This window comes from Vicugna pacos, chromosome 5 (assembly GCF_048564905.1).
Source record: "Vicugna pacos chromosome 5, VicPac4, whole genome shotgun sequence".
In the NCBI taxonomy this organism is placed as follows: Eukaryota; Metazoa; Chordata; class Mammalia; order Artiodactyla; family Camelidae; genus Vicugna; species Vicugna pacos.
The window spans coordinates 9,612,432-9,635,828 of record NC_132991.1 but is presented as its reverse complement, the minus strand read 5'-3'; the positions used below and the strand labels follow the sequence as shown (position 1 = coordinate 9,635,828).

At 48.3% G+C, this 23,397-nt stretch overlaps 1 protein-coding gene across 2 annotated transcripts in view; it reads left to right on the top strand.

Moving 5' to 3' along the window:
* Positions 1 to 23,397, top strand: part of STEAP3 (STEAP3 metalloreductase) — a 54,184-nt gene that overhangs the window by 16,438 nt on the left and 14,349 nt on the right. For both annotated transcript variants that reach the window (XM_015241060.3, XM_031678650.2), the window contains exons 2-4: positions 13,460 to 13,959; positions 15,820 to 16,347; positions 22,585 to 22,749. In XM_015241060.3, coding sequence (XP_015096546.1) covers positions 13,460 to 13,959; positions 15,820 to 16,347; positions 22,585 to 22,749 — 1,193 coding nt within the window. The remainder of the gene's footprint in view (positions 1 to 13,459; positions 13,960 to 15,819; positions 16,348 to 22,584; positions 22,750 to 23,397) is intronic.

The following is a 23,397-nucleotide window of genomic DNA, read 5'->3' as shown; positions in this document are numbered from 1 at the left end:
AAGGCTCTTTAAAATCTTAGGCAGAGAGGAACAGTGTGAACAATGAATGAATTTAACAGGCTTAGACCATGGCATGTTGCTTGCCTCGTGGCACCCTTACTACATCTCATTAAAGTAAGTAACATCGCTCCATTGTACAGATGGGGAAACTGAGGTAAAGGGACTTGCAGAGGCCACCCAGCTAATCAGCGGTGGGGCTGAAATGTGACCGCACAGCTGCCTGTGTTCTGGCTGGCCTTCCTTGCAGTTTATGAAGGCAGCTGATCTTGAGTAAGTCCAGAGCATCCAGATGTTGTCCTGAGCCTGCGCTCTGCTGGGCAAGCTCCCAGTGGCATATGATGGCTCTCAGGAGCTGCTGCTCTGCCAAGTTAAGCAGGAGATGAGTTTGGTGGGGAAAGATGAATGGATTAGACCTAATGCAAGCGGATTTGCAGCTGTGTGCTGGTTTCCAGCTGTACATTCTTAGAGAAACCCTCCACCACTTGGGTGAGTAGCAGGACGCAATGCCTGCCCTCCCCCTCTCACTGGAACGCATCTGCCCTGTTCACTGACCCATCCTGGGAGCTGGTAGAATGGGCCTCGGATCTCAGCAGCCTTCCTTGCACACCATCCAGTGTGGCCCTGGAATGGCTGTCTGCTGGTGTGGGAAGGGCTGCCGAGAAGTAGCTGGATGAGTAAAAGCTGCGGGGTCAGAAGCCAAGAGGACCATTTTGCCCAGGGTACCATCTCCCCTGCAACAACACTCAATAGCATTGATTACATAAACCTCACTTTTCCAGAGGTCATGTGGCTTAGAAACCTCACACGTGTGTAAGACAACTAGGAGATAACTTTGGAAGGTTGCAAATCACCAACACTGATGTCACGAAATCCACGCATTAAGCTCCTGACGTGTCCTTACACTCTCACCCAAAGCATGTTTATTCTTAGTTTACCCACATTAATAACAGGCTGTGTGGTACCTAAATTGTTTTTATAACAACTTTCTTGAGCTATAATTCGCATGCTATGTAATTCACCCATTTGACGTATATGGTCCAGTGGGTTTTAGCATATGCACATAGCTGTGCAATGATCACTGCAATCAATTGTAGGATATTTTCATCACTCCCCAAAGAAACCCTGCACCAATGAGCAATCACTCCTCATTTTCCCCAGCCCCACTCCTCGCGTTCCCTAGCAACCTCTAGTGGAGTTGTCTGTCTCTACGGATCTGCCTATTTGTTGGCATTTCATATAAATGGGTAAATACTAATATGTGGCCTTTTGGGACTGGCTTCTTTCATGTAACAGTAGTTTCAAGGTTCATCACGTTGTAGCATGTATCAGTACTTCATTCCTCTTTATTGCTGAATATCATTCCATGGTGCAGAGAAACCGCATTTTGTTGATGTATTCATCAGTTGATGGACACTGGGTTGTTTCCACTTTTGGGGTATTGTGGACTGTGCTACCAGGAACATCAGTGCACACACTTCTGGGTGTACATGTACTTTGTTTCTCTTGGGTAGTGAATGTTCCTAGGAGTGAGATTGCTGGGTCCTCTAGAAACTCCCTGTTTAACCTTTCAAGGAACTTCCAGTCTCTCTTCCCCAGCGGCTGCGCCATTTTACATTCCCTCTAGTACTGGATGAGGGTTCTGATTGCTCAACATCCTCACCGTCACTTACTAGCTCTGTCTTTTTCGAGTAAGTCATCCTAGTGGGTATAAAGGGGTTTTAATACCATGGTTTTAATTTGCATTTCCCGGGGGAGGGGGGTGCAGGGCAGTGATGTTGAGCATCTTTTTGTGTGCTTATTGGCAATTTGTATATCTTTTTTGGAAAAATGTCTTCTCAGATTCTTTGCCCATTTTTGTATTAACTTGTCTTTTTAATATTGAGTGGTGAGAGTTCTTTATATATTTAGAAACCAGTCCCTTAGCAGATTGGCAAAATTTTTCTCCTGTTTTCTGAGTTGCTTCTTCACTTCCTAGATAGTGTGTTGTCTGTATATCTTGTCCAGGGCAAATTAGCAGGACCCGGGAGGGCTTTAATTAAGAGGCGAGCCAGCTGACAGACAGCTGTGATGAATGTCTTGGCAAAGAGGGGGGATATAAGCCTATAAACTTATAAAACGTCTCTGTGGAACTAGGACAAGACTCGAGAACATCCCCTCTTGCAACCTGGGGTGATCCTGGGTTCTGGGTAAGGATCTGACTGCCTTCTCTTGAATACGCAGGGCCTTTTAGAAGGATTTTTGCCCCCAAAGGATAAATAGAGTAAGTTTTGAAGCTGTAAGCTCCAGTGGTGTAAACTGTCGACTGAAACAAAATGCACAACCTCAAAGTTGAGAGTCATGTTTTACTCAGTGGATTTCCTAAGGACTCGTGCCCAGAACACAGCATCTCAGATCGCTCTAAGGGGCTGTTTCAGAGTGGTAGGGTAGAAGCCAGGGTATATGAGTTTTTGCAAGACCAGGGAGTCAGAACATCAAAAGATTACTAATTAAAGAAAACCAGACATCTCAAATTAAGGAATTTAGCACTTTTCTATGTACGGGAAAGTGCAAAGGTCTGGGCTCATTGAAATCACTCCTTTGATGTGCGCCCAGCCATCTAGGGCCAGTGTCCTGTTCTCACATCCTGAGTTCCCTCTGGGTGCACCGCTGGGGCAGCTGCGGAGGCCGAGCTGCCTGCTTGTCTGCATCCTGAGTTCCCTCCACTCACTACTGGAGGTGGCGGTACCGGCTGAGGAGTTGATGGCCACAGCAGTCTTTGTTTACTGATATGGCTGGCAATAGTTTTCATTCATAGTACTTTAGTCACAAATATGCATGGGACCTCCCCAGTGTTCCTGGCACAGTGCTGGGGTTAGAGTTATGGACGTGAAACAAACATCGTGACCTCTATCTGCCCTCCTTAAATTGATGGGGGCCGGGAAGCCACCAGGCAAGGACCCAGAGAAGCCCTCAACCACTGGCAAAGGTGTGTATGGCCCTCAACTACCCTGTGCCCGCTGAGGGGCACCGGGCAGACTTCGGTCCTCTCATTTCACGGACGAGGGAACAGGTGAGAGATGTAACTCGCCAGTGTCTACCGTGAGGAAATTGTCAGGGTAGAACCCAGAGTTTCAGCCTCTCGGACAGTGTTTTATCCATCTCTATACTTTTTAGGTTTAAAAAAAAAAAAAGAGGTTCTGGGCAAGAATTTGTGTTTTCATTCATGGCTTGCCAAGTCCCAGGTGCTGGCTGTGGGCACGCATCAGTTTGTCCCTGCTGTTTGGCCCCCCGGGTCTTTGCTCACACAGACCCCTCTTTCTAGATGGCTTTTCCGGGCTCACTGTCCCATCCTTCAAGGCTCAGCTCGGGCTCACTTCCTACAGGAAGCCACCCAGCTGCCCTGTCTGAAGGCAGGGACCTCTCTCAGGAGACCTTGTTCAGTTGTGCCTTGCGCCTGTCACTCTGGGGGGAACCCAGCTATCTGGGAGGGTGTGGACCTCCCAAGGGATGATAAAGGCTCATCCCTGGGGGCAAAAAGAAAACTCAGAGCTTCTCTTTGTGTTTAAATTTTAGCCTTATCTCTTTACATTATAATTTTTACGTATGATTTACTCTGTATGTAGCATTATAGTGCACAAGTTACATTCTAAAGATATTTAACTTACAAATAAATAGAGCAGTAATAGGAATATGTCCCCTCAAATGTAATGTTAAAATTTTTAAATAAAATTTGAAGAAATATTGGCTAAGTCAGCCTCTGCCTGGGAGCGGGTGGACAGCACCCCATCCTACTGCAGGGTGCCAAGCCGGCCGCCCTGCCCCCACCCACATCCCACTCCTCCACCCCAACCACGGTGATCCCTTCATGGCCCGGGCTGCTCCAGCCCCTGGGGTCTGATGGGCTGTGTACTGCCCATGCAGAAGAGGCTCCAGGGCTGTCCACATCCTGACTGCCCACCTTTAGTGGCCTCCCCAAGAGCAGGCAGGAGCTGACAGGCAGGCCTTCGGGCCAGGCATGGCTCCCAGCCACAAACACAGCCCATGTCACAGCCCTGCTGGGAAATAGGAGGGGCCGGGCCAGCTGGGGCAGAGACCTAGAGGAGACTGAGAACTGTGGTTTGTGCTGGTTCCTGCACACCCGGGCCTCCACGCTGTTTATCCTCCACACTGTTGGGAGGAGGAGGCGAGCAGGTCAGTGTACAGGCAACGGGGGCCCGGCCACCCCAGACAGCCTGCAATTTGATCCCCTCCCTCCTCCCTAGATCTGTAAATAGAACAACCAGGGAGCCAGGGCCCAGCCAGGATTAGACATTCTCTCACCTTTGGGCCACATGAACGGTCAAGAGGGCCTCCGCTGGACCTCTGAGGCCTGCCCCACCCTCCGTGGCCTTCACACCAGCAGCAAGACTCATGCTGGGCACTGGAAGGGTGGAAGAATTTTGAAAGATGACCGCAGCCCACGAAGCACTTCAGAGAATACACACACACACACACACACACACGCACGTATGCATGCACACACACATGCACATATAAACATGGCACCAGTCAGAACAGGTGTTTTCCTACCCCGAGGACCAAATTTTGGTGGCAAGAAGCACTTTAGAGGTGCTTAATGTTTAGTTTCCATTTATCCTGTGGCTAAAAGCAGGGCCTCTTAGGACCATAAGTCTGGGACGTAATTGATCCCTAGACTGTGGGATTGGGAAGGGCTCGGAGATGACTGGTGCAGTAGCTCGCGTTAGAGAAGCCACCCAGAGAGGCTCAGTGATGCTCTCTGGTGTCCAAGGGCCAGTTTGTGGCAAAGCTGGGACCAGCCCCACCCCTGCCCCAGGTCCCTCTGCTGTAGCTGCCTTGTCTCATCTCAGCTCCCCGAAAGGAAGCAAATACTGAACCAGGTTCTGAGCGTGAGCCTTGAGAACCAGTGCCGAACACTTCCTCCCCATGATGCTAAGTCTGAGGATAAACACGGACTGGATTCAAAGTCCGGGTCTCACTTTCCCTTTGGGCTGGTTCAGTTTTGCTGTAAGTGAGGCTGTAAACCATTCGGGGCTCTTCAAGCATCAGCAGATGCCGTATGTACCATGAAGCCCTCCCTGGCTGCCCCTTTGGGAGCCCCATCCTCTCCTACCCTGCATCTACTCATGGGTGGATGCACTGCCCACACATACACACACACACCCATCCAAGAGTGGGGACAACATCTTACTCATCCTTATGCCCTTAAGAGTGTTCAGTGTGTGGTAGTTACTCGGAAGATGGGAGGGAGAGAGGAGAGAGAGCAAAGCCGGAGGAAGGGCTTCTGCCTAAATTGCTAGCAGACATGGAGAAGGTGGTCCAGAGGCCTCAGTGTCATGATTCTCCCTCTGGTAAAGGCAAAACTCACCCCAGTGCTGGTGTCTCCAGGTGGCTGAGGCAGGAACTTGGGAAGGCCCTGGGGTACCTATCCCAGCCTGTGACTGACCTCAGGGAAGGCTGGAGTCCCCAGAGTGGGTTTACAGCCTCCTTGGCCCAAATCCTTGATGCTGGCTTGAAACCTGAGACCACCTGCAAATCTCCTGCCACCACTTGCCCCTCTTCCCCAGGGCTACAGAGGTGCCTCGTCCCTGCTGCCGGTACAGCGCGGGCAACCAGTGTCTGCTTGATTACTGACCAGCACCCACTCAGGGCACAGTGCCTGCTCAGTGAGCTCCGTTCTCAGTGCTTTACACATAGTGACTTCCCTTTTCCTACAGCCTCCCCTTAAGGATGGTACTATGATTGTCTCCCTTTTAACTGGGGAAACTGAGGCACTGACAGGCCCACGGGGATGGCTAGCAAGTGGCAGGATCAGAATTAGAACCCAGGCAGACTGGCCCCAGAGCTATCACACAACTCTAAGTCTGTGCTCTGGGATCCTCGGGAGGTCATTTTGCATTTGCAAAGGGTAGCTCATCACTGCTTGGAAAAGTGTCCCGTCCCTAGAACCTGGCAGAAAATGTGCTCTCCCATTTCGCAGGGGAGGGGCTGTCCCCTTCAGAGCCCACAGTCAAGTCCAGCCTGAGCAGGGTCAGGGTCCCGCCTGGTGCTTGCATGTCTCTGTGGGCGTGGCCCCTCCACGTGTGGGTCCCCACAGAAAATGACCCCGAAAGGGCTGAGCTCAGCTGGTCCCCGGTATCTGTGAGAGAGATAGGGTGATGCTTCAAAACCACTTCAGAGGTGGGAGAGGCTAAGGGGGCCACCTCCCCTTGGCAGAGGCAGGACGCAACACATGTCCCCTAACGCTTGGAACAGCTAGTCAGTGCGCCCCCTTCCCTGTAGCCCTCTTCTCAGCCAGCGTGGGCCGCTCACAAGACAGGTCCCTGTCCTGTCTGGGCGAAGAGACTCTTGATGAAGCTAAGACTGCAGAGACTGAAAGTCCTGCATCTGAAGCAGTTTCCTCAACCTCTCTGAGCCTCCAATTCCTCCTCATTAAGTTGGGGATAATGATGGCACCTCCTTTGTGGGGTTCTCTGAGGACTGGACAATCGCCACTCATCACACATTACCTTAGAGCAGCGTCAGGCCCATAGCGGGCATCCCCTAGATAGGACCTGCTGCTGCCGCCTTGTAAAATGTCTAGGTCACAGTTTTGAAAACCTTTGAAGTTGGCATTGTCTGCCATCTCGGAGCAGAAATTGTGACCTCCATTTACCAAGGTGGAAGCTGGGGCCCAGAGAGGCACAGGGGCTTGTCCAAGGACACACAGCTGGTCCACGGCAGAGCCAGGACACAGCCTCCTGGTCCCTCTGCGACCCCTTGCGTTAAACCTTGTACCTCCCTCCTCGCCCAGTGTTTTGTAGGTCCCAGAAGGCCGCTGTGGAAAAGCCATCTCTGCTTCTCCACTGATTCCAGGAGGAGGTTCTTAACCTTTCGGGGCCAAGGACCCCATGGACTCATAGGCTGCTGAAGCCCCTGGGCTTCTGCTCAGAATAATGTTCTTCCAAACATAAAATTACACAGAGTTACAGAGAATACCAATTTTATTGAAACACAGATCTCAAATTTTTTTTTTAAAGATGTGTCTTGTAATATGCATGACTCTTTCTTAGGGCATTAAGTAACTAGATCGAGTGGCATGTCTAACATTTAGTGCAATTTTACTTTTTAATTTTTCCCCATGCTTATTGAGGTGTGAATGACCAATAAAACTATATATTTAAAGCATACAGTGTGATGTTTTGATATGCATATACATTGTGAAATAATTACAATAAAGCTAACATATACATCACCTCCCATAATTACCATTTGTGTGTGTGTTGGGAACACTTGAGAACTACTCTCGTAGAAAATTTCAAGTATGTAATACAATATTATTAACTATAGTCACCATGCTATTCATTAAATGTCCCAAACACACTCACGTTAGAACTAAAAGTTTGTAGCATTTGACCAACATCTCCCCATTTCTCCTGGTCACCATTCTGCTCTCTGCACCTAAGTATGCCTTTTTCAGATTCCACATATAAGTGGGATTGTGCAGAATTTGCCTTTCTGTGTTGAACTTATCCCACTTAGCACAACGTCCTCCAGCTTCATCATGTTGAGGCAGATGTCAGCATTTCCTTCTTTTTTAGGGTCGAATCATGTTCCATTGTATGTCTACACCAAATTTTCTTGATCCATTCATCCATCAGCAGACACTGAGGTTGTTTCCATATCTTATCTGCTATGAATTATACTGCAATAAACATGGAGTGCAGATATCTTTTTGAGAGAGTGATTTTTTTTTATTGAAGTATAGTCAGTTTACAATGTTATGTCAATGTCTGGTACAGCATAATGTTTCAGTCATACATAGAAATACACATATTCATTTTCATATTCTTTTTCTTTATAGGTTAGTACAAGGTATTGAATATACTTCCCTGTGCTATACAGAAGAAACTTGTTTTTTTATCTATTTTATATATAGTAGTTAGTATCTGCAAATCTCAAATTCCCAATTTATCCCTTCCCACCCCCTTACCCACATAGTAACCATAAGTTTATTTTTCTATATCTGTGAGTCTGTTTCTGTTTTGTAAATAAGTTGATTTGTCTTGTTTTCTTAGACTCCAAATATAAGCAATATCATATGGTATTTTTCTTTCTCTTTCTGGCTTACTCCACTTAGAATGACAATCTCTAGTTCTATCCATGTTGCTGCAAATGACATTATTTTTTTCTTTCTTATAGCTGAGTAGTATTTCATTGCATATAGATACCACATCTTCTTTATCCAGTCATCTGTTGATGGACATTTAGGTTGTTTCCATGTCTTGTTATTGTAAATAGTGTTGCTATGAACACTGGGGTACATGTATCTTTTTGAACTAGAATTTTCTCCAGTTATAAGCCCAGGAGTGGGATTGCTGGATCATATGGTAAGTCTATTTTTAGGTTTTTGAGGAATCTCCATACTGTTTTCATTAATGGCTGCACCAAACTGCAGTCCGACCAACAGTGTAGGAGGGTTCCCTTTTCTCCACAGCCTCTCCAGCATTTATCGTTTGTGGACTTTTTAATGATGGCCATTCTGACCGGTGTGAGGTGATATCTCATTGTAGTTTTGATTTGCATTTCTCTAACAATTAGTGATGTTGAGCATCTTTTCATGTGCCTGTTAGCCATCTGGATGTCTTCTTTGGAGAGATGTCTATTTAGGTCTTCTGCTCATTTTTTGATTGGATTGCTTGTTTTTTTGCTCTTAAGCTGAATGAGCTATTTGTGTATTTTGGAAATCAGTCTCTCATCGGTCACATCATTTGCAAATATTTTTTCCCATTTTGTAACTTGTCTTTTTGTTCTGTTGATAGTATTCTTAGCTGTGCAAAAACTTTTAAGTTTAATTTGGTCCCACTTGCTCATTTTTGCTTTTATTTCCATTACTCTAGGAGCTGGTTTGAAAAAAATATTGTTGTGATTTATGTCCAAGAGTGTTCTGCCTATGTTTTCCTCTAGTTTTATAGTATCTGGTCTTACATTTAGGTCTTCAATCCGTTTTGAGTTTATTTTTGTATACGGTGCTAGAGAATGTTCTAATTTCATTCTTTTACAGGGAGCTGTCCAGTTTTCCCAGGACCACTTATTGAAGAGACTGTCTTTTCTCCATTGCATATTTTTGCTTCCTTTGTTGCAGAGTAACTGACCATAAGTGCGTGGGTTTATTTCTGGACTTTCTATCCTGTTCCATTGGTCTACGTGTCTGTTTTTGTGCTGGTACCATACTGTTTTGATTACTGTAGCTTTGTAGTATAGTCTGAAGTCAAGGCATATGACTCCTCCATCTCCATTCTCCTTTTTCAAGACTGTTTAGGCTCTTTGGGGTCTTTTGTGTTTCCATACAAAGTTTAACATTTTTTATTCCAGCTCTGTGAAAAATCTCACTGGTAATTTGATAGGGATTGGATTGAATGTGTATATCGCCTTGAATGGTATGGCCATTTAACAATATTGATTCTTCCAATCCAAGAATGTGATGTATCTTTCCATCTGTTTATGTCATCTTCAATTTCTTTCATCAGTGTCTTATAGTTTTGGGAGTACAGGTCCTTTACCTCCTAGGGTAGGTTTATTCCTAGGTATTTTATTCTTTCTGGTGTGATAGTGAATGGGATTGTCTCCTTAATTTCTTTTTCTGCTATTTCATTGTTATTGTATAGAAATGCAACTGATTTCCATATATTAATTTTGTATTCTGCCACTTTACCAAATTCAGTGATGAGCTCTAGTAGTTTTCTGGTCGCTTCTTTAGGTTTTTCTATGTATAGTGTCATGTCATCTGTAAACAATGACAGTTTTCTTTTCTGATTTGGATTCCCTTTATTTCTTTTTCATCTCTGATTGCTATGGCTAGGACTTCCAAACCTGTGCTGAATAAAAGTGGCGAGAGTGGGCATCCTTTTCTTGTTCCTGATCTTAGAGGAAATGCTTTCAGCTTTTCACCATTAAGTATGATGTTAGCTGTGATTCTGTCATATTTGGCCTTTATTATGTTGAGGTATGTTCTGTCTATGCCCACTTTCTGAAGAGTTTTTATAATAAATGGATATTGAATTTTGTCAAAAGCTTTTTCTGCATCTATTGAAATGATCATATGGTTTTTATTCTTCAATTTGTTAATGTGATGTATCACATTGATTGATTTGCGAATATTGAAAAACCCTTACACCCCTGGGATAAATCCCACTTAATCATGCTGTATGATCTTTTCAATGCATTGTTGGAGTCGATTTGCTAATATTTTGTTGTGATTTTTGCATTTATATTCATAAGTGATACTGGCCTATAATTTTCTCTTTTTGTGTGTGATATTTTTGTTTGGAGTACCATATTGTTTTGATTACTAAAGCTTTATAATATAATTTGAAATCAGTAGATATGGTACCTCCAGCTTGGTTCTTCTTGCTCAAGAATGCTTTAGCTATTTGGGGTCTTTTGTGGTTCCACGTGGCTCTTAGAATTGTTTTTTTCTATATCTGTGAAAAATGCCTTTTATACAGATTGATTTGAATCTGGATGTCTTTCCATTTATTTGTGTCTTCTTTGATTTCTTTCATCAGTGTTTCATAGTTTTTAGTGTACAGATCTTTCACCTTCTTAGTTAAATTTATTCCCAAATATTTTATTCTTTTTGATTGTATTGTGATGGGATTGTTTTCTTAATTCTTTCTCAGCTAGTTCATTGTTGGTATATAAAAACAACTAACTTTTGTTTGTTGATTTTCTATCCTGCAGCTTTCTTTACTGGATTAATTGCTTAGTTTTAACAGTTTTTAGTGGAGTCTTTAGAGTTTTCTATATTTAAGATCATGTCACCTGCAAACAAAGACAGTTTTACTTCTTCCTTTCCAGTTTGGATGCCTTTTGTTCTTTTTCTTGCCTGATTGCTCTGGCTAGGACTGCCAGTTCTATGTTGAATAGAAGTGGCCACAGTGGGCCTGCTTATCTTGTTCCTGACAAGCAGCCTTTCAGCTTCTCATCACTGAGTGTGATGTTAGGTGTGAACTTGTCATATATGTCCTTTATTATACTGAAGTACATTCCTAGTTCTATACCTAATATATTGAGAGTTTTTATCGTGAAAGGATGTTTAACTTTGTTAAATGTTTTTTCTACATCTGTTGAGATGATCATATTCTTTTCATCCCTCATTCTGCTAAGTGTGGTGTCTCACATTTATTGGTTTGTGTGTATTGAATCATCCTTGTATCCTAAGGATAAATCTCACTTGATCATGGTGTAGGATCCTTTTAATGTACTGTTGAATTCAATTTGCTAGTATTTTGTTGAGGATATTTGCATCCATGTTCATCAAGGATATTGTCCTGTAATTTTCTTTTCTTGTAGTTTCTTCTCTGGCTTTGGTATCAGGGTAATGCTGGCCCCATAAAATGAGCTTGGAAGTGTTCCCTCCTCTTCAATTTTTTGGAAGAGTGGGACAAAGATTAGCATTAATTCTTCTGGAAATGTTTGATAGAATTCACCAGTGAAGTCATCCAGTCCTAAGCTTTTTGTTGGGAGATTTTGTTATTACTGACTCAGTCTCCTTACTCATTACTGGCCTGTTCAGATTCTTGATTTCTTCACGAGTCAGTCTTGGTAGATTGCTTTTAGGAACGCATCCATTTCTTCTGGGTTGTGCTATTTGTTGTCATATAATTGTTCATAATAGTCTCTTATGATCTTTTGTGTTTTTGTGGTGGCAGTTGTAATGTCTCTTTCATTTTTTTTATTGTATTTGAGGCTTTTCTCTTTTTTTTCCTAGTCAATCTAGCTAAAAATTTGTCAATTTTGTTTATCTTTTCAAAAAACCAGGTCTTAAGATTAGTTGATTTTTTTTTCCTGTTGTTTCTCTAGCCTCTATGTCACTTACTTCCACTCTGGTCTTCGTTATATCCTTCCTCCTGTTGACTTTGGACTAAGTTTGTTGTTCTTTTTCCAGCTCCTTTGAGGTGTAAAGTTAGGTTGTTTGAGATCGTTCTTATTTCTTCATTTTGGTGTTAAGCTATAAATTTCCCTCTTAGAGCTGCTTTTGCTGCATCCCATGCATTTTGGTAGGTTGTACTTCAGTTTTTGTTTGTTTCAGGTAGTTGTTTTACCTCCATTTTGATTTCTCATTGGTTGTTCAGGAGTGTGTTAATTTGCATGTATTTGTGAATTGTCTAGTCTTCCTCCTGTTATTGATCTCTAGTTTCATACCACCGTGGTCATAAAAAAAAACACACACTTGATAGGATTTCAGTGTTTTAAAATTTGTTACGATATGTTTTATGACCTAATCTATGATCTGTCCTAGAGAATATTCTGTGTGACCAGGAGGAGAATGTGTATTCTACTGCTGTTGGGTGAAATGTTCTCTGTATGTCCCATGTTTCCATACTGATTTTCTGTCTGTCATATCCATTGTTGAAAGGGGGGTAGTGATATCGCCCACTGTTACTATGTTGCTGCCTGTTTTTCCCTTCAGCTCTGTTAACATTCGCTTTCTGTATTTATGTATCCCATCTACCATAATTTTAAATTAGTGATGAGTTTAAATAGTATTTGGAGAGCTCTTTCACAATGAAATCTGTGATATGACATTGGCCATTACTGGTGACAAACTCACAGGTAAGCTAATACTACTGTTTTGTGGCTTACATTCATACTTGAAGGAAATAACAAACTCTAGTCAGACATTGGTGACAATTAAAACATAATTTTAAACTTTTGGCCCAAGTCCAAGGTTTTCTCCATGTCCACTCATATTCCAGGCTCAGTAAAGATCGCAGGGTACCTCCCCCATCTCAGGGTCCCATTCACTGTCATGTCTCTCTCCAGCCCTACACCCAGAGAGCAGGACTTACAGTGTTCATTCATTCATTCATTCATTCATTCAGCAAACATTGAACTCTAGGTCTGTGCGAAGCCTCAGGATCAATGGTGAGATTCAAAGTCAGATGAGATGAGGTTCCTGCCTTTAAGCTGCTCATTATCTGCTTAAGGAAGAGCATCAGAGGTACCTTCCAACATGCAAAATGTAAACAAGGGCAGCAACATGTCTGCCCTTCCTGGTAATCCGATAAGCCTAGTGATGCTAGGGTTGGAGTCACTCCTGGATGGTAGCACCAGCCATCATGTAATCCTTTTGAAAAGAAATATGAAACTGCATAGATCATGGGAAGTCCATATCCTTCTTTCTCAGCCCTCTCATGAATTTATCCCAAGGTAACAATTCAGGACAGAGGATAAATGGTGGAGGGCAGTTCTTTCCTGTCCTCTTCCGGAGTCTGTGCCCTCCTTAGGAAGGGGTGGGTCTTGCTCAGGTTGTTTCATCCCCACCCCCACCCCCCAGTGCTGGCACATGTTAACACTCATGAAGTCCTGTTGGATGAATGTTGGACCAAGACGCAGCTCTCATGGACAAGAAAGTGAGCAGGTAGGAGGGGCAGTTCAGAAAGCCCTCCGCTGATCAAGTTCCTGTTTTCTCTTCTAGCTACCAAAGCATCAGGCAAGATGGACAAGCCACTGATCAGCCGCCACCTGATGGACAGTGATGGCAGCCTTGCTGAGGCCCCCATTGAGGTTCCCAAAGTGGGAATCCTGGGCAGCGGGGATTTTGCCCGCTCCCTGGCCACACGCCTGGTAGACTCCGGCTTCAGCGTGGTAGTAGGGAGCCGCAACCCCAAACGTACAGCCGGGCTCTTCCCCTCAGCAGCACGAGTGACTTTCCAGAAGGAGGCAGTGGGCTCCCCAGAGGTCATCTTTGTGGCTATGTTCCGGGAACACTACTCCACACTGTGTGGCCTCAGTGACCAGCTGACTGGCAAGATCCTGGTGGACGTGAGCAACCCCACAGAGCAGGAGCACCTGCGAAACCACGAGTCCAATGCTGAGTACCTGGCCTCCCTCTTCCCCACCTGCGCGGTGGTCAAGGCCTTCAATGTCATCTCTGCCTGGACCCTGCAGGCTGGCCCAAGGGATGGGAATAGGCAGGTAGGTGCTAGACAAATGCCAACCATCGTAACAGTAAATGTAAATGGCTCATTTTCATTGAGGGCTCTTGCTGTTCCAAACTCTTCATGTACATATCTCAGCTCATCTCACATCACCACAAAGTCCCATTTTACAGAGCAGGAAACTGAGGCTCAGAGATATTCATGGACTGACTTGCACCAAAAACCACAGCTGGATTCACACGAATCTGAAATCCATGTTCTGTTTTCTGTGGTAACTTGATTTCTTAGGGGGCAAGAAGGAAAAGGTTAATGGCTTTCTTTTTACTATCTGGAGTCAAGAAGAGGAGAGATGTTTCTTCTAGAATTGGACTTAGAAAGAGGAAAGTAACACACTCATGTGCCAAGACCGAAGGAAGCAGGCATATCCCAAACTTTATTTCATTTTTTTTAATGTTTGCTATTGTTTAATATTGCAATTATTTTTTTTTAATTGCAGTATTGCCAGTTCACAATGTCGCATCAATTTCTGGTGTACAGCATAATGTTTCAGTCATACATATACATGTATATATTCCTTTTCATATTCTTTTTCATTCCAAACTTTATCTCATTTATTCCGTGGGCTTCTAAGGACTGAAGAACAGTCAAGAGCAGGTTTTTCTGAGGGTGGAAAATAGCTCCAGAAAACAACTAGAGCTGCACACAGTTGTTGGCGAGAGGAAACCCGACCAAGACGAGGTGGTTTTTAATGCCAAGGGGCCACCTGCATTTTCCTGGAGGAAGGATGCCAGGCTCCACATGTATATGAGAACTTCCACCAGTGAGGCCGGCCCAGGTGCCTCCTCTGCCCAGCTCCATGGCAGGCTGTGGGAGAGCCCCCAGGTGCCCAGCCACCCCACTGGAGGGCCCTCCGTGCTGCCTGCATCTTGGGACTCCCGTATGTGGACAGGCAAGGGACAGCGGGTGAGTGTAGGGTGGCAGGGCCTGGAAAGAACAGAGCTAGCTGTTGGCTAGGGAAGGCTTCGAGCCTTGGACCTGGTCCCACCTCATGTTATCAGGCACAGGGAGCAGGAAGGTCATTCCAAAATGAAGGGACAACCTGCAGAGGCACAGAGGTGAGGAATGCTGCTCCCAAACTTTAGTTTCTTCACCTGAAAAATGGGGCAATAGTACGTACTTGCAGGCTTGTGGCGTGGCTGAGGGAACATGTTTGTAAAGCTTGGTGCGTAGCGGGCGCAAGTCAGAGTTGGTGGAGCAGCTGATCATAGCCATGTCGGCAAGGCCCATGAGTGTTTGGAGCCCAGAGGACACCAGTCGGCCGGCATGGGTGCTCATGATGAGTGGGGAGCCATGGAATATGAGGGTGGGGCTGGCTTGTAGAAGGCCTGTATTTTGGCTGAGGGATGTGGGGAGCCAAGGGACATCATTCAAAGGGACGCTTCTGGACTGAGGGATGGAGCTGCAGCCATGGCTGCATATTATGGGCCATATACAAAGCCCAGAGGCCGGGCAGTCCCCAGGGCAGGCTATAGTCCTCGAGACCCTATTCCACGGGCCCCTGAGGGCTGCCAAGATGGGCGGTTCACTTGTGGGTGCGGGTGGCCATGCACTGGGCAAGATGCCCACTGTTGGATGAGCCTCAGCCGTTCTCCTCGAGTAGCAGGCATTGCTGGGCCAGAGGCTAGGAGGCCACAGGAGAGGGGAGAGGGGCCAGGAAAGGACCCTGGAGGGGGAGTCAGAGCCGCTTTCTGCTCTAGCTCTACCCTTACCTGGCAGATCACTGGACCTCAGTTTCCGCGGCTGCTCAGTGAGGAGTTTGGCCCAGATGCTCTGAGGCCCCGCCCACCCCTGCGGCCTGGAACCCCATCTGATCCGCCCCCCTCCTTCCTCCCCACAGGTGCCCATCTGCGGTGACCAGCTGGAAGCCAAGCGCACTGTCTTGGAGATGGTACGCGCCATGGGCTTCGCCCCCGTGGACATGGGGTCCCTGGCCTCGGCCCGGGAGCTGGAGGCCATGCCCCTGCGCCTCCTCCCTGGCTGGAAGGTGCCCGCCTTCCTGGCCCTGGGGCTCTTCGTCTTCTTCTACATCTACAACTTCGTCCGGGATGTTCTGCAGCCCTACGTGCAGCAGGGCAAGAACAGGTTCTACAAGCTCCCCGTGTCCGTGGTCAACATGACGCTGCCGTGCGTGGCCTACGTGCTGCTGTCGCTGGTGTACCTGCCCGGCGTGCTGGCGGCCGCCCTGCAGCTGCGCCGCGGCACCAAGTACCGCCGCTTCCCCGACTGGCTGGACCACTGGCTGCAGCACCGCAAGCAGATCGGCCTGCTCAGCTTCTTCTGCGCCGCCCTGCACGCGCTCTACAGCTTCTGCCTGCCGCTGCGCCGCTCCCACCGCTACGACCTGGTCAACCTCGCCGTGGAGCAGGTAGGGCCCCCGCTGGTCTCCCGCTGATCCGGGTACCCGGGAGGACTGCCCGGGAGGACTCCCTGCCGGTTGTCATCAGCGGATCCTGCCCCAACTGGGCTGTGCTCACATCCTGCGGTCCAAAACTGGGGGTATCCATGAACAAAACAGGAAAATCCCTGGCCTTCCAAGCCGGGGAGACTTAAAATGCAGCTGTTAAGTTGTAGCGGGTGCTCAGAAGTCAGCGAGTGCTAAAGAGGTAAGTCAAGTAGGGGAGAGGGATGGGGTGTGGTTTTAAAGGGTGGTGTGGGAGGCCTTGCTGAGTGACAGAAGCTAAGGCGGGAAGGAGGGGAGCTGCCTGGCACATTTGAGCATCAGCAAGGTGGCCCTCTTGGTGGCGCCCAGGGAGGGGATGGTAGGCGAGGCCCTGGAGGCTGAAGCCACACCCAGGAGGCCTGGAAGGCTGAGGAAGGGCTTTGGCTTTAGACTGTTAGCCAGTGAAAGGTTTTAAATAGAGGAGTGATGATTCGCCTAGGTTTAAACTGGCTCCCTTTGGCTGCCAGGTGGAGAACAGGTAGAGGCAGGTGCTGGGAGGCCAGTTAGGAGGCTGTGCAGGAACCCACATAAGAGGCAGTGGAGGCTTGGAGTGGGGTGGGAGCAGCAGAGAGTAAGAAGGTATTGCAGGCATCCTCTGAAGCCGGGGAGCTGCTATAATAGACATGGGTACACGAGGAGTTGGAGGATGACTCTGGGTTTTCAGTCTGAGCACCTGGAGGGATGGAGCTGCCATCGGCTGAGTTGGGAAAGGCTGTAGAAGCGGGTTTTGTTTGTCTGGGGAGGTGCCCAGTAATTACGCATTCATTTAGGAAACCCATGCCGTGCTCTTTGGCCAGCAGGGCCCCTGGGAATGGAGGGCCTTCAGACCAAGCCAGGTAGCACCGCAGGCAGCATCACTTGGCACCTGTACCCAAAGAAACAGGCCCCTGGATGCTCCCTCCTGGTTTGCACGCTCACAGGGTCTGATTCTGAGTCCCAAGTTCAGGTCTACAAAAAACACTGCCTTTCTTTATTTTCCCCAGCCTGCTTAATTCCACCTCAAGGCGCCAGCCCCTGGTCTGGCACATACATCTTACCCACTCCAAGATATGCTCCAATACGGTTTGGCCCAGGTGCCAGTGAGATCCTTCTCATCTATCCCCGGTTCCAGCCCAGGTAGCCCCTGCAGTTTCTGTTCTTGCTTGGGAAGCAGGGATCTTACTGAGGCTGGGCCCTCCCCCGGTACACCCACCATGCAGCCACCTCCTCGGAGGCCTGGCCACCTCGCAGAGCAAGACCAGGAGGCAAGGCTGTGTGGCTTCCTAGGAACCACAAGCCTCAGCCACTACTCACTGTAGGTTCCTGCTTCTCTTCTGCCAGCTTCTCAGATGCCCTCATCCCTCCACACCCATGGACACCTGGCATAATTGCATCTGTGAGCTTTCATAAGAGAAAGGAGGAACCCCAGACTTCAGGCAAAGAAGCAAGACACCTGATGAAAATGAGAGGAAGGGAAAAAATGATAGTCACAAACTCTTAAATAGAGCATGCTGTGTTCCAGGCCCCATTCTAAGAGCTTTACATACCCAGTGTGAATTCATTTAACCCTTATCTGTATAAGGCAGGTACTGCACTGCCCTTATTTTATGAATGATAAAACTGAGGCACAGAGAGGTTAAGTAACTTGGCCAAAGTCACACAGCCAGTCAGTGGCTGAGCTGGGATTCAGATCCAGCCATTCTCCTCCAGGTCCATGCTCATATCCAGATTATTTTCTCCAGGGAAAAGAAGTCCATATTAACAGCTACATAAATGATCCCAGAACTCATTCATTCACTGAGCACCTAATCTACCAGGCTCTGAGGCCACAGGATGAAATAAGACAGTCTTGTCCTTAGCTGGCGTGGGGTGGCGTGGGGTGGTGTGGAGGCCTAGAAGCCAGGGCCCTGGACTCCTGTCCTCCAGCATCACTGATTGGAACAAAGACCTTGACCTTGAGCTTGTCACAGCCCCTCTTTAGTCCTCAGGGCCCTGATGTAGATGCAGGTCTCTCCCACTGCTGAGGTTTTTGATGCTCTTGAGTGATATTTTCTTACTTCTAAAAGGAGCTGGCCTGCTTAGCAGGAGACTCTGCATGACTCCTGGGGGGCTGGCACAGGGTTTGCTGCCGGGGGGTGGCAGATCTGGGTGGCAGGTGTTTCAGGCAGTGGGTGGGAGAGAAGGTAATGCCCCCTGCCCACTAGGAAACAAGGCAAACCCCTGCCCTTGCCTTCCCCACCCACTCTCTGACTGCCATTCTCCGAATTCTCCGAGCCCCTTAGTGCTATGTTAACCCAGATTTTGCCTTGATGCAAATACCAGGGCGCAGAGGGGCACATGCAAGGTAAATTTCCCCGAGTTCCAAAGTCCTTTGGGCTGCTGGCAACCGTCACTCCCATGGGTCGGGATCACTCAGAGACAGTGAAGGCCTCTCAGGCAAAGGGGCTGAAACTTGTTCTGCAGAGTTCTGGAGGGCAGAGCCAGGGCTGCTGTGGGTGTGTCAGGGCAGGGGATGGTTAGGGAGGGAGGGGTGAATGCAGAGCAGAGCAGCCCAGAAGTGGCGAGTTGCCTGATGGTCCGTAAGTCGGCCACGCCATCGGGCTCAGAGACTGGGCATCTGAGCCTGTTCTGTATTCGGCCCCTAACAGCAGGGCCTGAACTGTGACCTTCCCAGCCTGCCCTCAGGCTGCCCATCAGAGCCTCCAGGCAGGCGGGCACTCCCCACCCACTGGGGGATAGGGGCCCCGTTAGCCTGGGCACAGAATACTCTCCAAGGTTTCCTTCCACCCCCTAAGTCCGCAGACTTGGAGGCACAGCTGTATCCCCGCTGGAAAGAAGACCTCTGAGACCATGTTTACTGACAGGGTTATTACCGACAGTAACTAATATTTGTAGAGTGCTTTCCCGTTTACTTGCGTGGTGCCTTAGAAATGCATCTCAAGATCAAAATCAAAAATCAAGATCAAAGAAAACATTTAAGCTCCACACTGTTTTCTCCTCCCTCTCACCGCAAATTGAGTCTCGGCTGTCTGCGAGAACCATCTAAATCTCACATACGACCGTCACCTGGGAAAAGCGTTCAGAGACTTCCCACTGTCCTCAAGATAACGACAGACCCTTCACGATGTGGCTGCACTCTGCCTCCAGCCTCATCTCCCCACCGTTCCCGTGACATGTGACACTCAGTTCCCAGATTGTCCTCTGAACGGATAGAGCTCGATCCTCTCAGCTTAGACACCCCACCCTGGGACACCTTGGCTCTCTGACAAACTCCTATTCCTCCTTCAAAACCCTACCTCTGGTAAGCCTCTCCAGCCTATCTCCCCCATTCCCCATCCCTACCTCTGTAAGCTGTTGCACTTTGTCTACACTTCTATGATCTTTCTTATGCATCACTTTGTAATCAATCGTTTACATGTCTGTTATGTGTCTGTTACATATCTGTTACACGTCTGTCCTCTGCCCAGCCCAGGGTTCCGTTCCTGGGTCTTGCACCCCTCGAGGTCCACAGTTCCTCACACAGATTCCCAGCACATGTTCATTGAGTGACTGATTGCTAAATGGGCTACTGTGAAGCCAATACTAGGCATCTCTTCCAGGGAATACAGGGAGAGCTTGGGGCAAGAACTGGTCTAACCTCCCAGCTGCCGTTAAGAACAACAGCACAGGGTGGGAGTGTATAGCTCAGTGGTAGAGCGCATGCTTAGTGTTCACAAGGCCCTGGGTTCAATTCCCAGTATCTCCATTTAAAAAAGAAAGAAAGAAAGAAAGAAAATAACAGTAGCTCCAGCCATTTATTATACTGATCACCTGCTGTGTGTCAGTCACGTACTTAACACATTTCACATACATCATCCTTCTGGTCTTTGCCATAACACAGTGTGTGAGAATGCGGTGCTATTAGCCAAGGAAGGGACTGCTCAGAGTCTCACGACCGCCCCCCAGCGGCAGTGCCAGCACTGGAATCCAGGCTTTGGGACCCTGAAGCCATCCTCCCCACCCACCTAGGCTGCCCCTTCCACATCCTGCCTCCCCCTTCTCTGGGTTTGGCTAGTGGTCGCTCACCCTCTTCCCACCCACCACCTGCACTTGAAGCATGGAGAGGGGCTAGTGTGGCAGCCTCTGGGCCTCCTGCCCCTGGGCCCTTTCAGCCTCTAACCTGTGGGGAGAGGACACCCCACACGTGGATGCCAGCAGTCCCTCTCTTGTTGACAAACACTATCCTTGTCGTGCTCAAGGAGGCCAGCTTGATTAGCTCTGAACACGGGAGGATCACGAGGAGGGTAGAGAGCTGTTAAATCAACACCCAGTTCACTGCGTGTGACACTGGTCATGGGGGAGCCCTGAGTACAGCCCTGAAGTTCAATCAGTTGGGTGAGACTACCCCAGGCTGCCCCAGGATTACAGATGCTCATGCAGGTTCTTCACCACCCACTGATCCCTTGCCCACCTCACCCAACCCCTTCCCTTCCCACCATTGCTGCAGAGTGGAAATAACAGCGGAAAAAAACAGGACATTTTGCAAGCAAGTGTGGTACGTGTGTGTAATCATCTCAACTTGTGACATTAAAATGCCTTGTCTTACCAAAATGCAGAAAGGAGTGACTAATGAAGTATATTGGAAGAACAAACAACTTGCAAGGAGGAGATGACTTACTGAGCAGCAGCTGTGAATGCTCGGAAGGTGTGAGCCTCTTCTGGGCTCAGCCACGCTCAGACCTCCCTGCCCTCCGCGGAGTAATCCCCGCTCCCCACCCCCCACCCCCACAAATGATGCTGACGGTCGCTTTGTCCGCAAGCAAAATCCTAGGATTTCAGACATGATCTCTTCCAGCTCTGTCGGTGGAGAAGAGGAAACCCAGAGTCTCATACAACTCGCAGTCAGGGTGAGAACCTGGGTCCCCGGACTCCTGGTCTTTCTGTGGCTGAAAGACACCAGCATGAGCCAGCACGCCCTGAAATCGAACAGAGGCCGCTGTTTTCCTCAAATTGCAGGAGAGTGCCCAAGGATGGCATCTTCTCGGTTTCTTTCAGCTTTCTCTCAGAAGCTTGCAAACCAGTTTTGCTCAGCTCACTAGGTTCATTTTGAATCTGCTATCTGGTAATAGCACTTGGGTGATTTTTTTTTTCCTGCTGAAGTAGTGTCTCAAAAAACCTGTATGAGTCATTCTGTTTGGCAAAGCAGAGTGGTCACATTTCCTAATGGAAATGCTGTGCCTTGTTCTGCTGGTAGAATTGAAGTGCCAGTGTTTCCTAGTGTTTCTCAGAGAACACCTTGACTTCTAGGAACTCAGTTACCTGGTCTAGTTGGGCAATGATGGTTCCAGTAGAAGGACCTTGATAAAAGCTCTTCCTCATGCGTGCACTGTACGAGCATGTGTTGGCCAGGCTGGGAGGGGGCTCAGATCAAGGGCAATCGGAGTGGGGAGGGAGGGAGGGAGTGGAAGTCTCTGGGCCCACAGGGGCTCCCCGATGGGTGTGTCCCTGGAGCTTGGTGGGAAATCCCAGAGCTCTGTAAGGGCAGGTATCCTTGCTCTCTGCAGCACGGCACACAGTAGGTGCTTCATAAGAGCTCACAGGTCTGCCCGGTAGATGGATGTCAGCCTCTGTTGCCTGGCAGTGGTTGAGCTGAAGCTCTATTCCTCAGACAGAAATGGTGAACTGGGTGGAAAGATGGGTGCTGGGGGCTCTGAGTTAGGAGATGTTGAAGGGTTTGGTGTCCGTGTATGTCTGGAAGAGGAGCCAGGGACAGGGGCAGCTTGGGGGACCAAGGGTCCCGGATGAGACCAGCTGGGAGGGGAGGTTGGCAGCGGAGGCAGGAACCTGTCTGGCTGGAGGGATTCTGAGCTAGGAGACTCTTCCCTCCTCCTGGGGCTTTTGGGACCAAAAAACCGTGTGAGATGGGTCATGTCTGGAGGTTCTTTATGTCTCATTGAATTCTCTGGCTCTTTACTCTTGGCTTCGGTGACACTTCTGGTTGGCTGGCTCCGGGCAGCTTTGTGAAAGGTGTTGGGAGGGAGCCTATGTCTTTGAAAAGCACCCAGAACAGAGCCAAGCACACGTTACAGGAGGGGAAATGTTGGTTGTGACCGTGTTTCTCCCATCCTCACATCTGCGCTCACCCACATCCCAGGGCACCGACCTTTGCCATGGCATTCACGGTTCTCCTTCCCTCCACGTCAGGTCTTGGCCAATAAGAGTCACCTCTGGAAAGAGGAGGAAGTCTGGCGAATGGAGATCTACCTGTCCCTGGGAGTGCTGGCCCTCGGCACGCTGTCCCTGCTGGCTGTCACCTCACTACCTTCTGTTGCAAACTCACTCAACTGGCGAGAGTTCAGCTTTGTTCAGGTAAAGCCATTCTGCCGCTGCTGGGAAGCCTCGGGGTGTGGTCCTGGCCCCTCGTGTGCAAGCACCTTCCCCTCCGCCCCCTGCATGGGCTTTCATAACCCGTGCGGTGGGACCACTCGGTCAGACACCTGCGCCTCCCTAAGACTTGAGTGCACGGCCGTATCTGCTGGGACAGGCTTGTCCTCATGACATCTGGGGAAGCTGGATCCAGGCATGTGAAAAACATAGACAGCAGAAAGCTGAACCCTGGCCTCAACATTCTCCGTGTCTACATTTCTTGGACTTCCCAAACCAAATCCGTGACGTGCGCTCCCTGGACACAACACTGGTCTGGCTGGGAGTCGATGAGCCCGGGAGCGAGCCTAGCCAGCCACCCAGCATCCTCATCTCACCCCTGTTGTTCCCTTTAACCCCTCGATTTATGCAGGACGGACAGGAGGTGAGCGTCAGGATCTCGGTTTCACAGCATTTCCCAAAGGCCACCATTCCTATGAGAAAGGACATGTGTCATGAAATAAATTTGGGGAAAGATCTGCTTCCCCCTGAGAGAGTTACAATGCACTTTGACACGTCAGATAATGTCTACAACAAGCAAGCCTTGTTAAGCAGACTTATTTGTGTGTTAGTGCCCTCCCTCCCCCCACATGC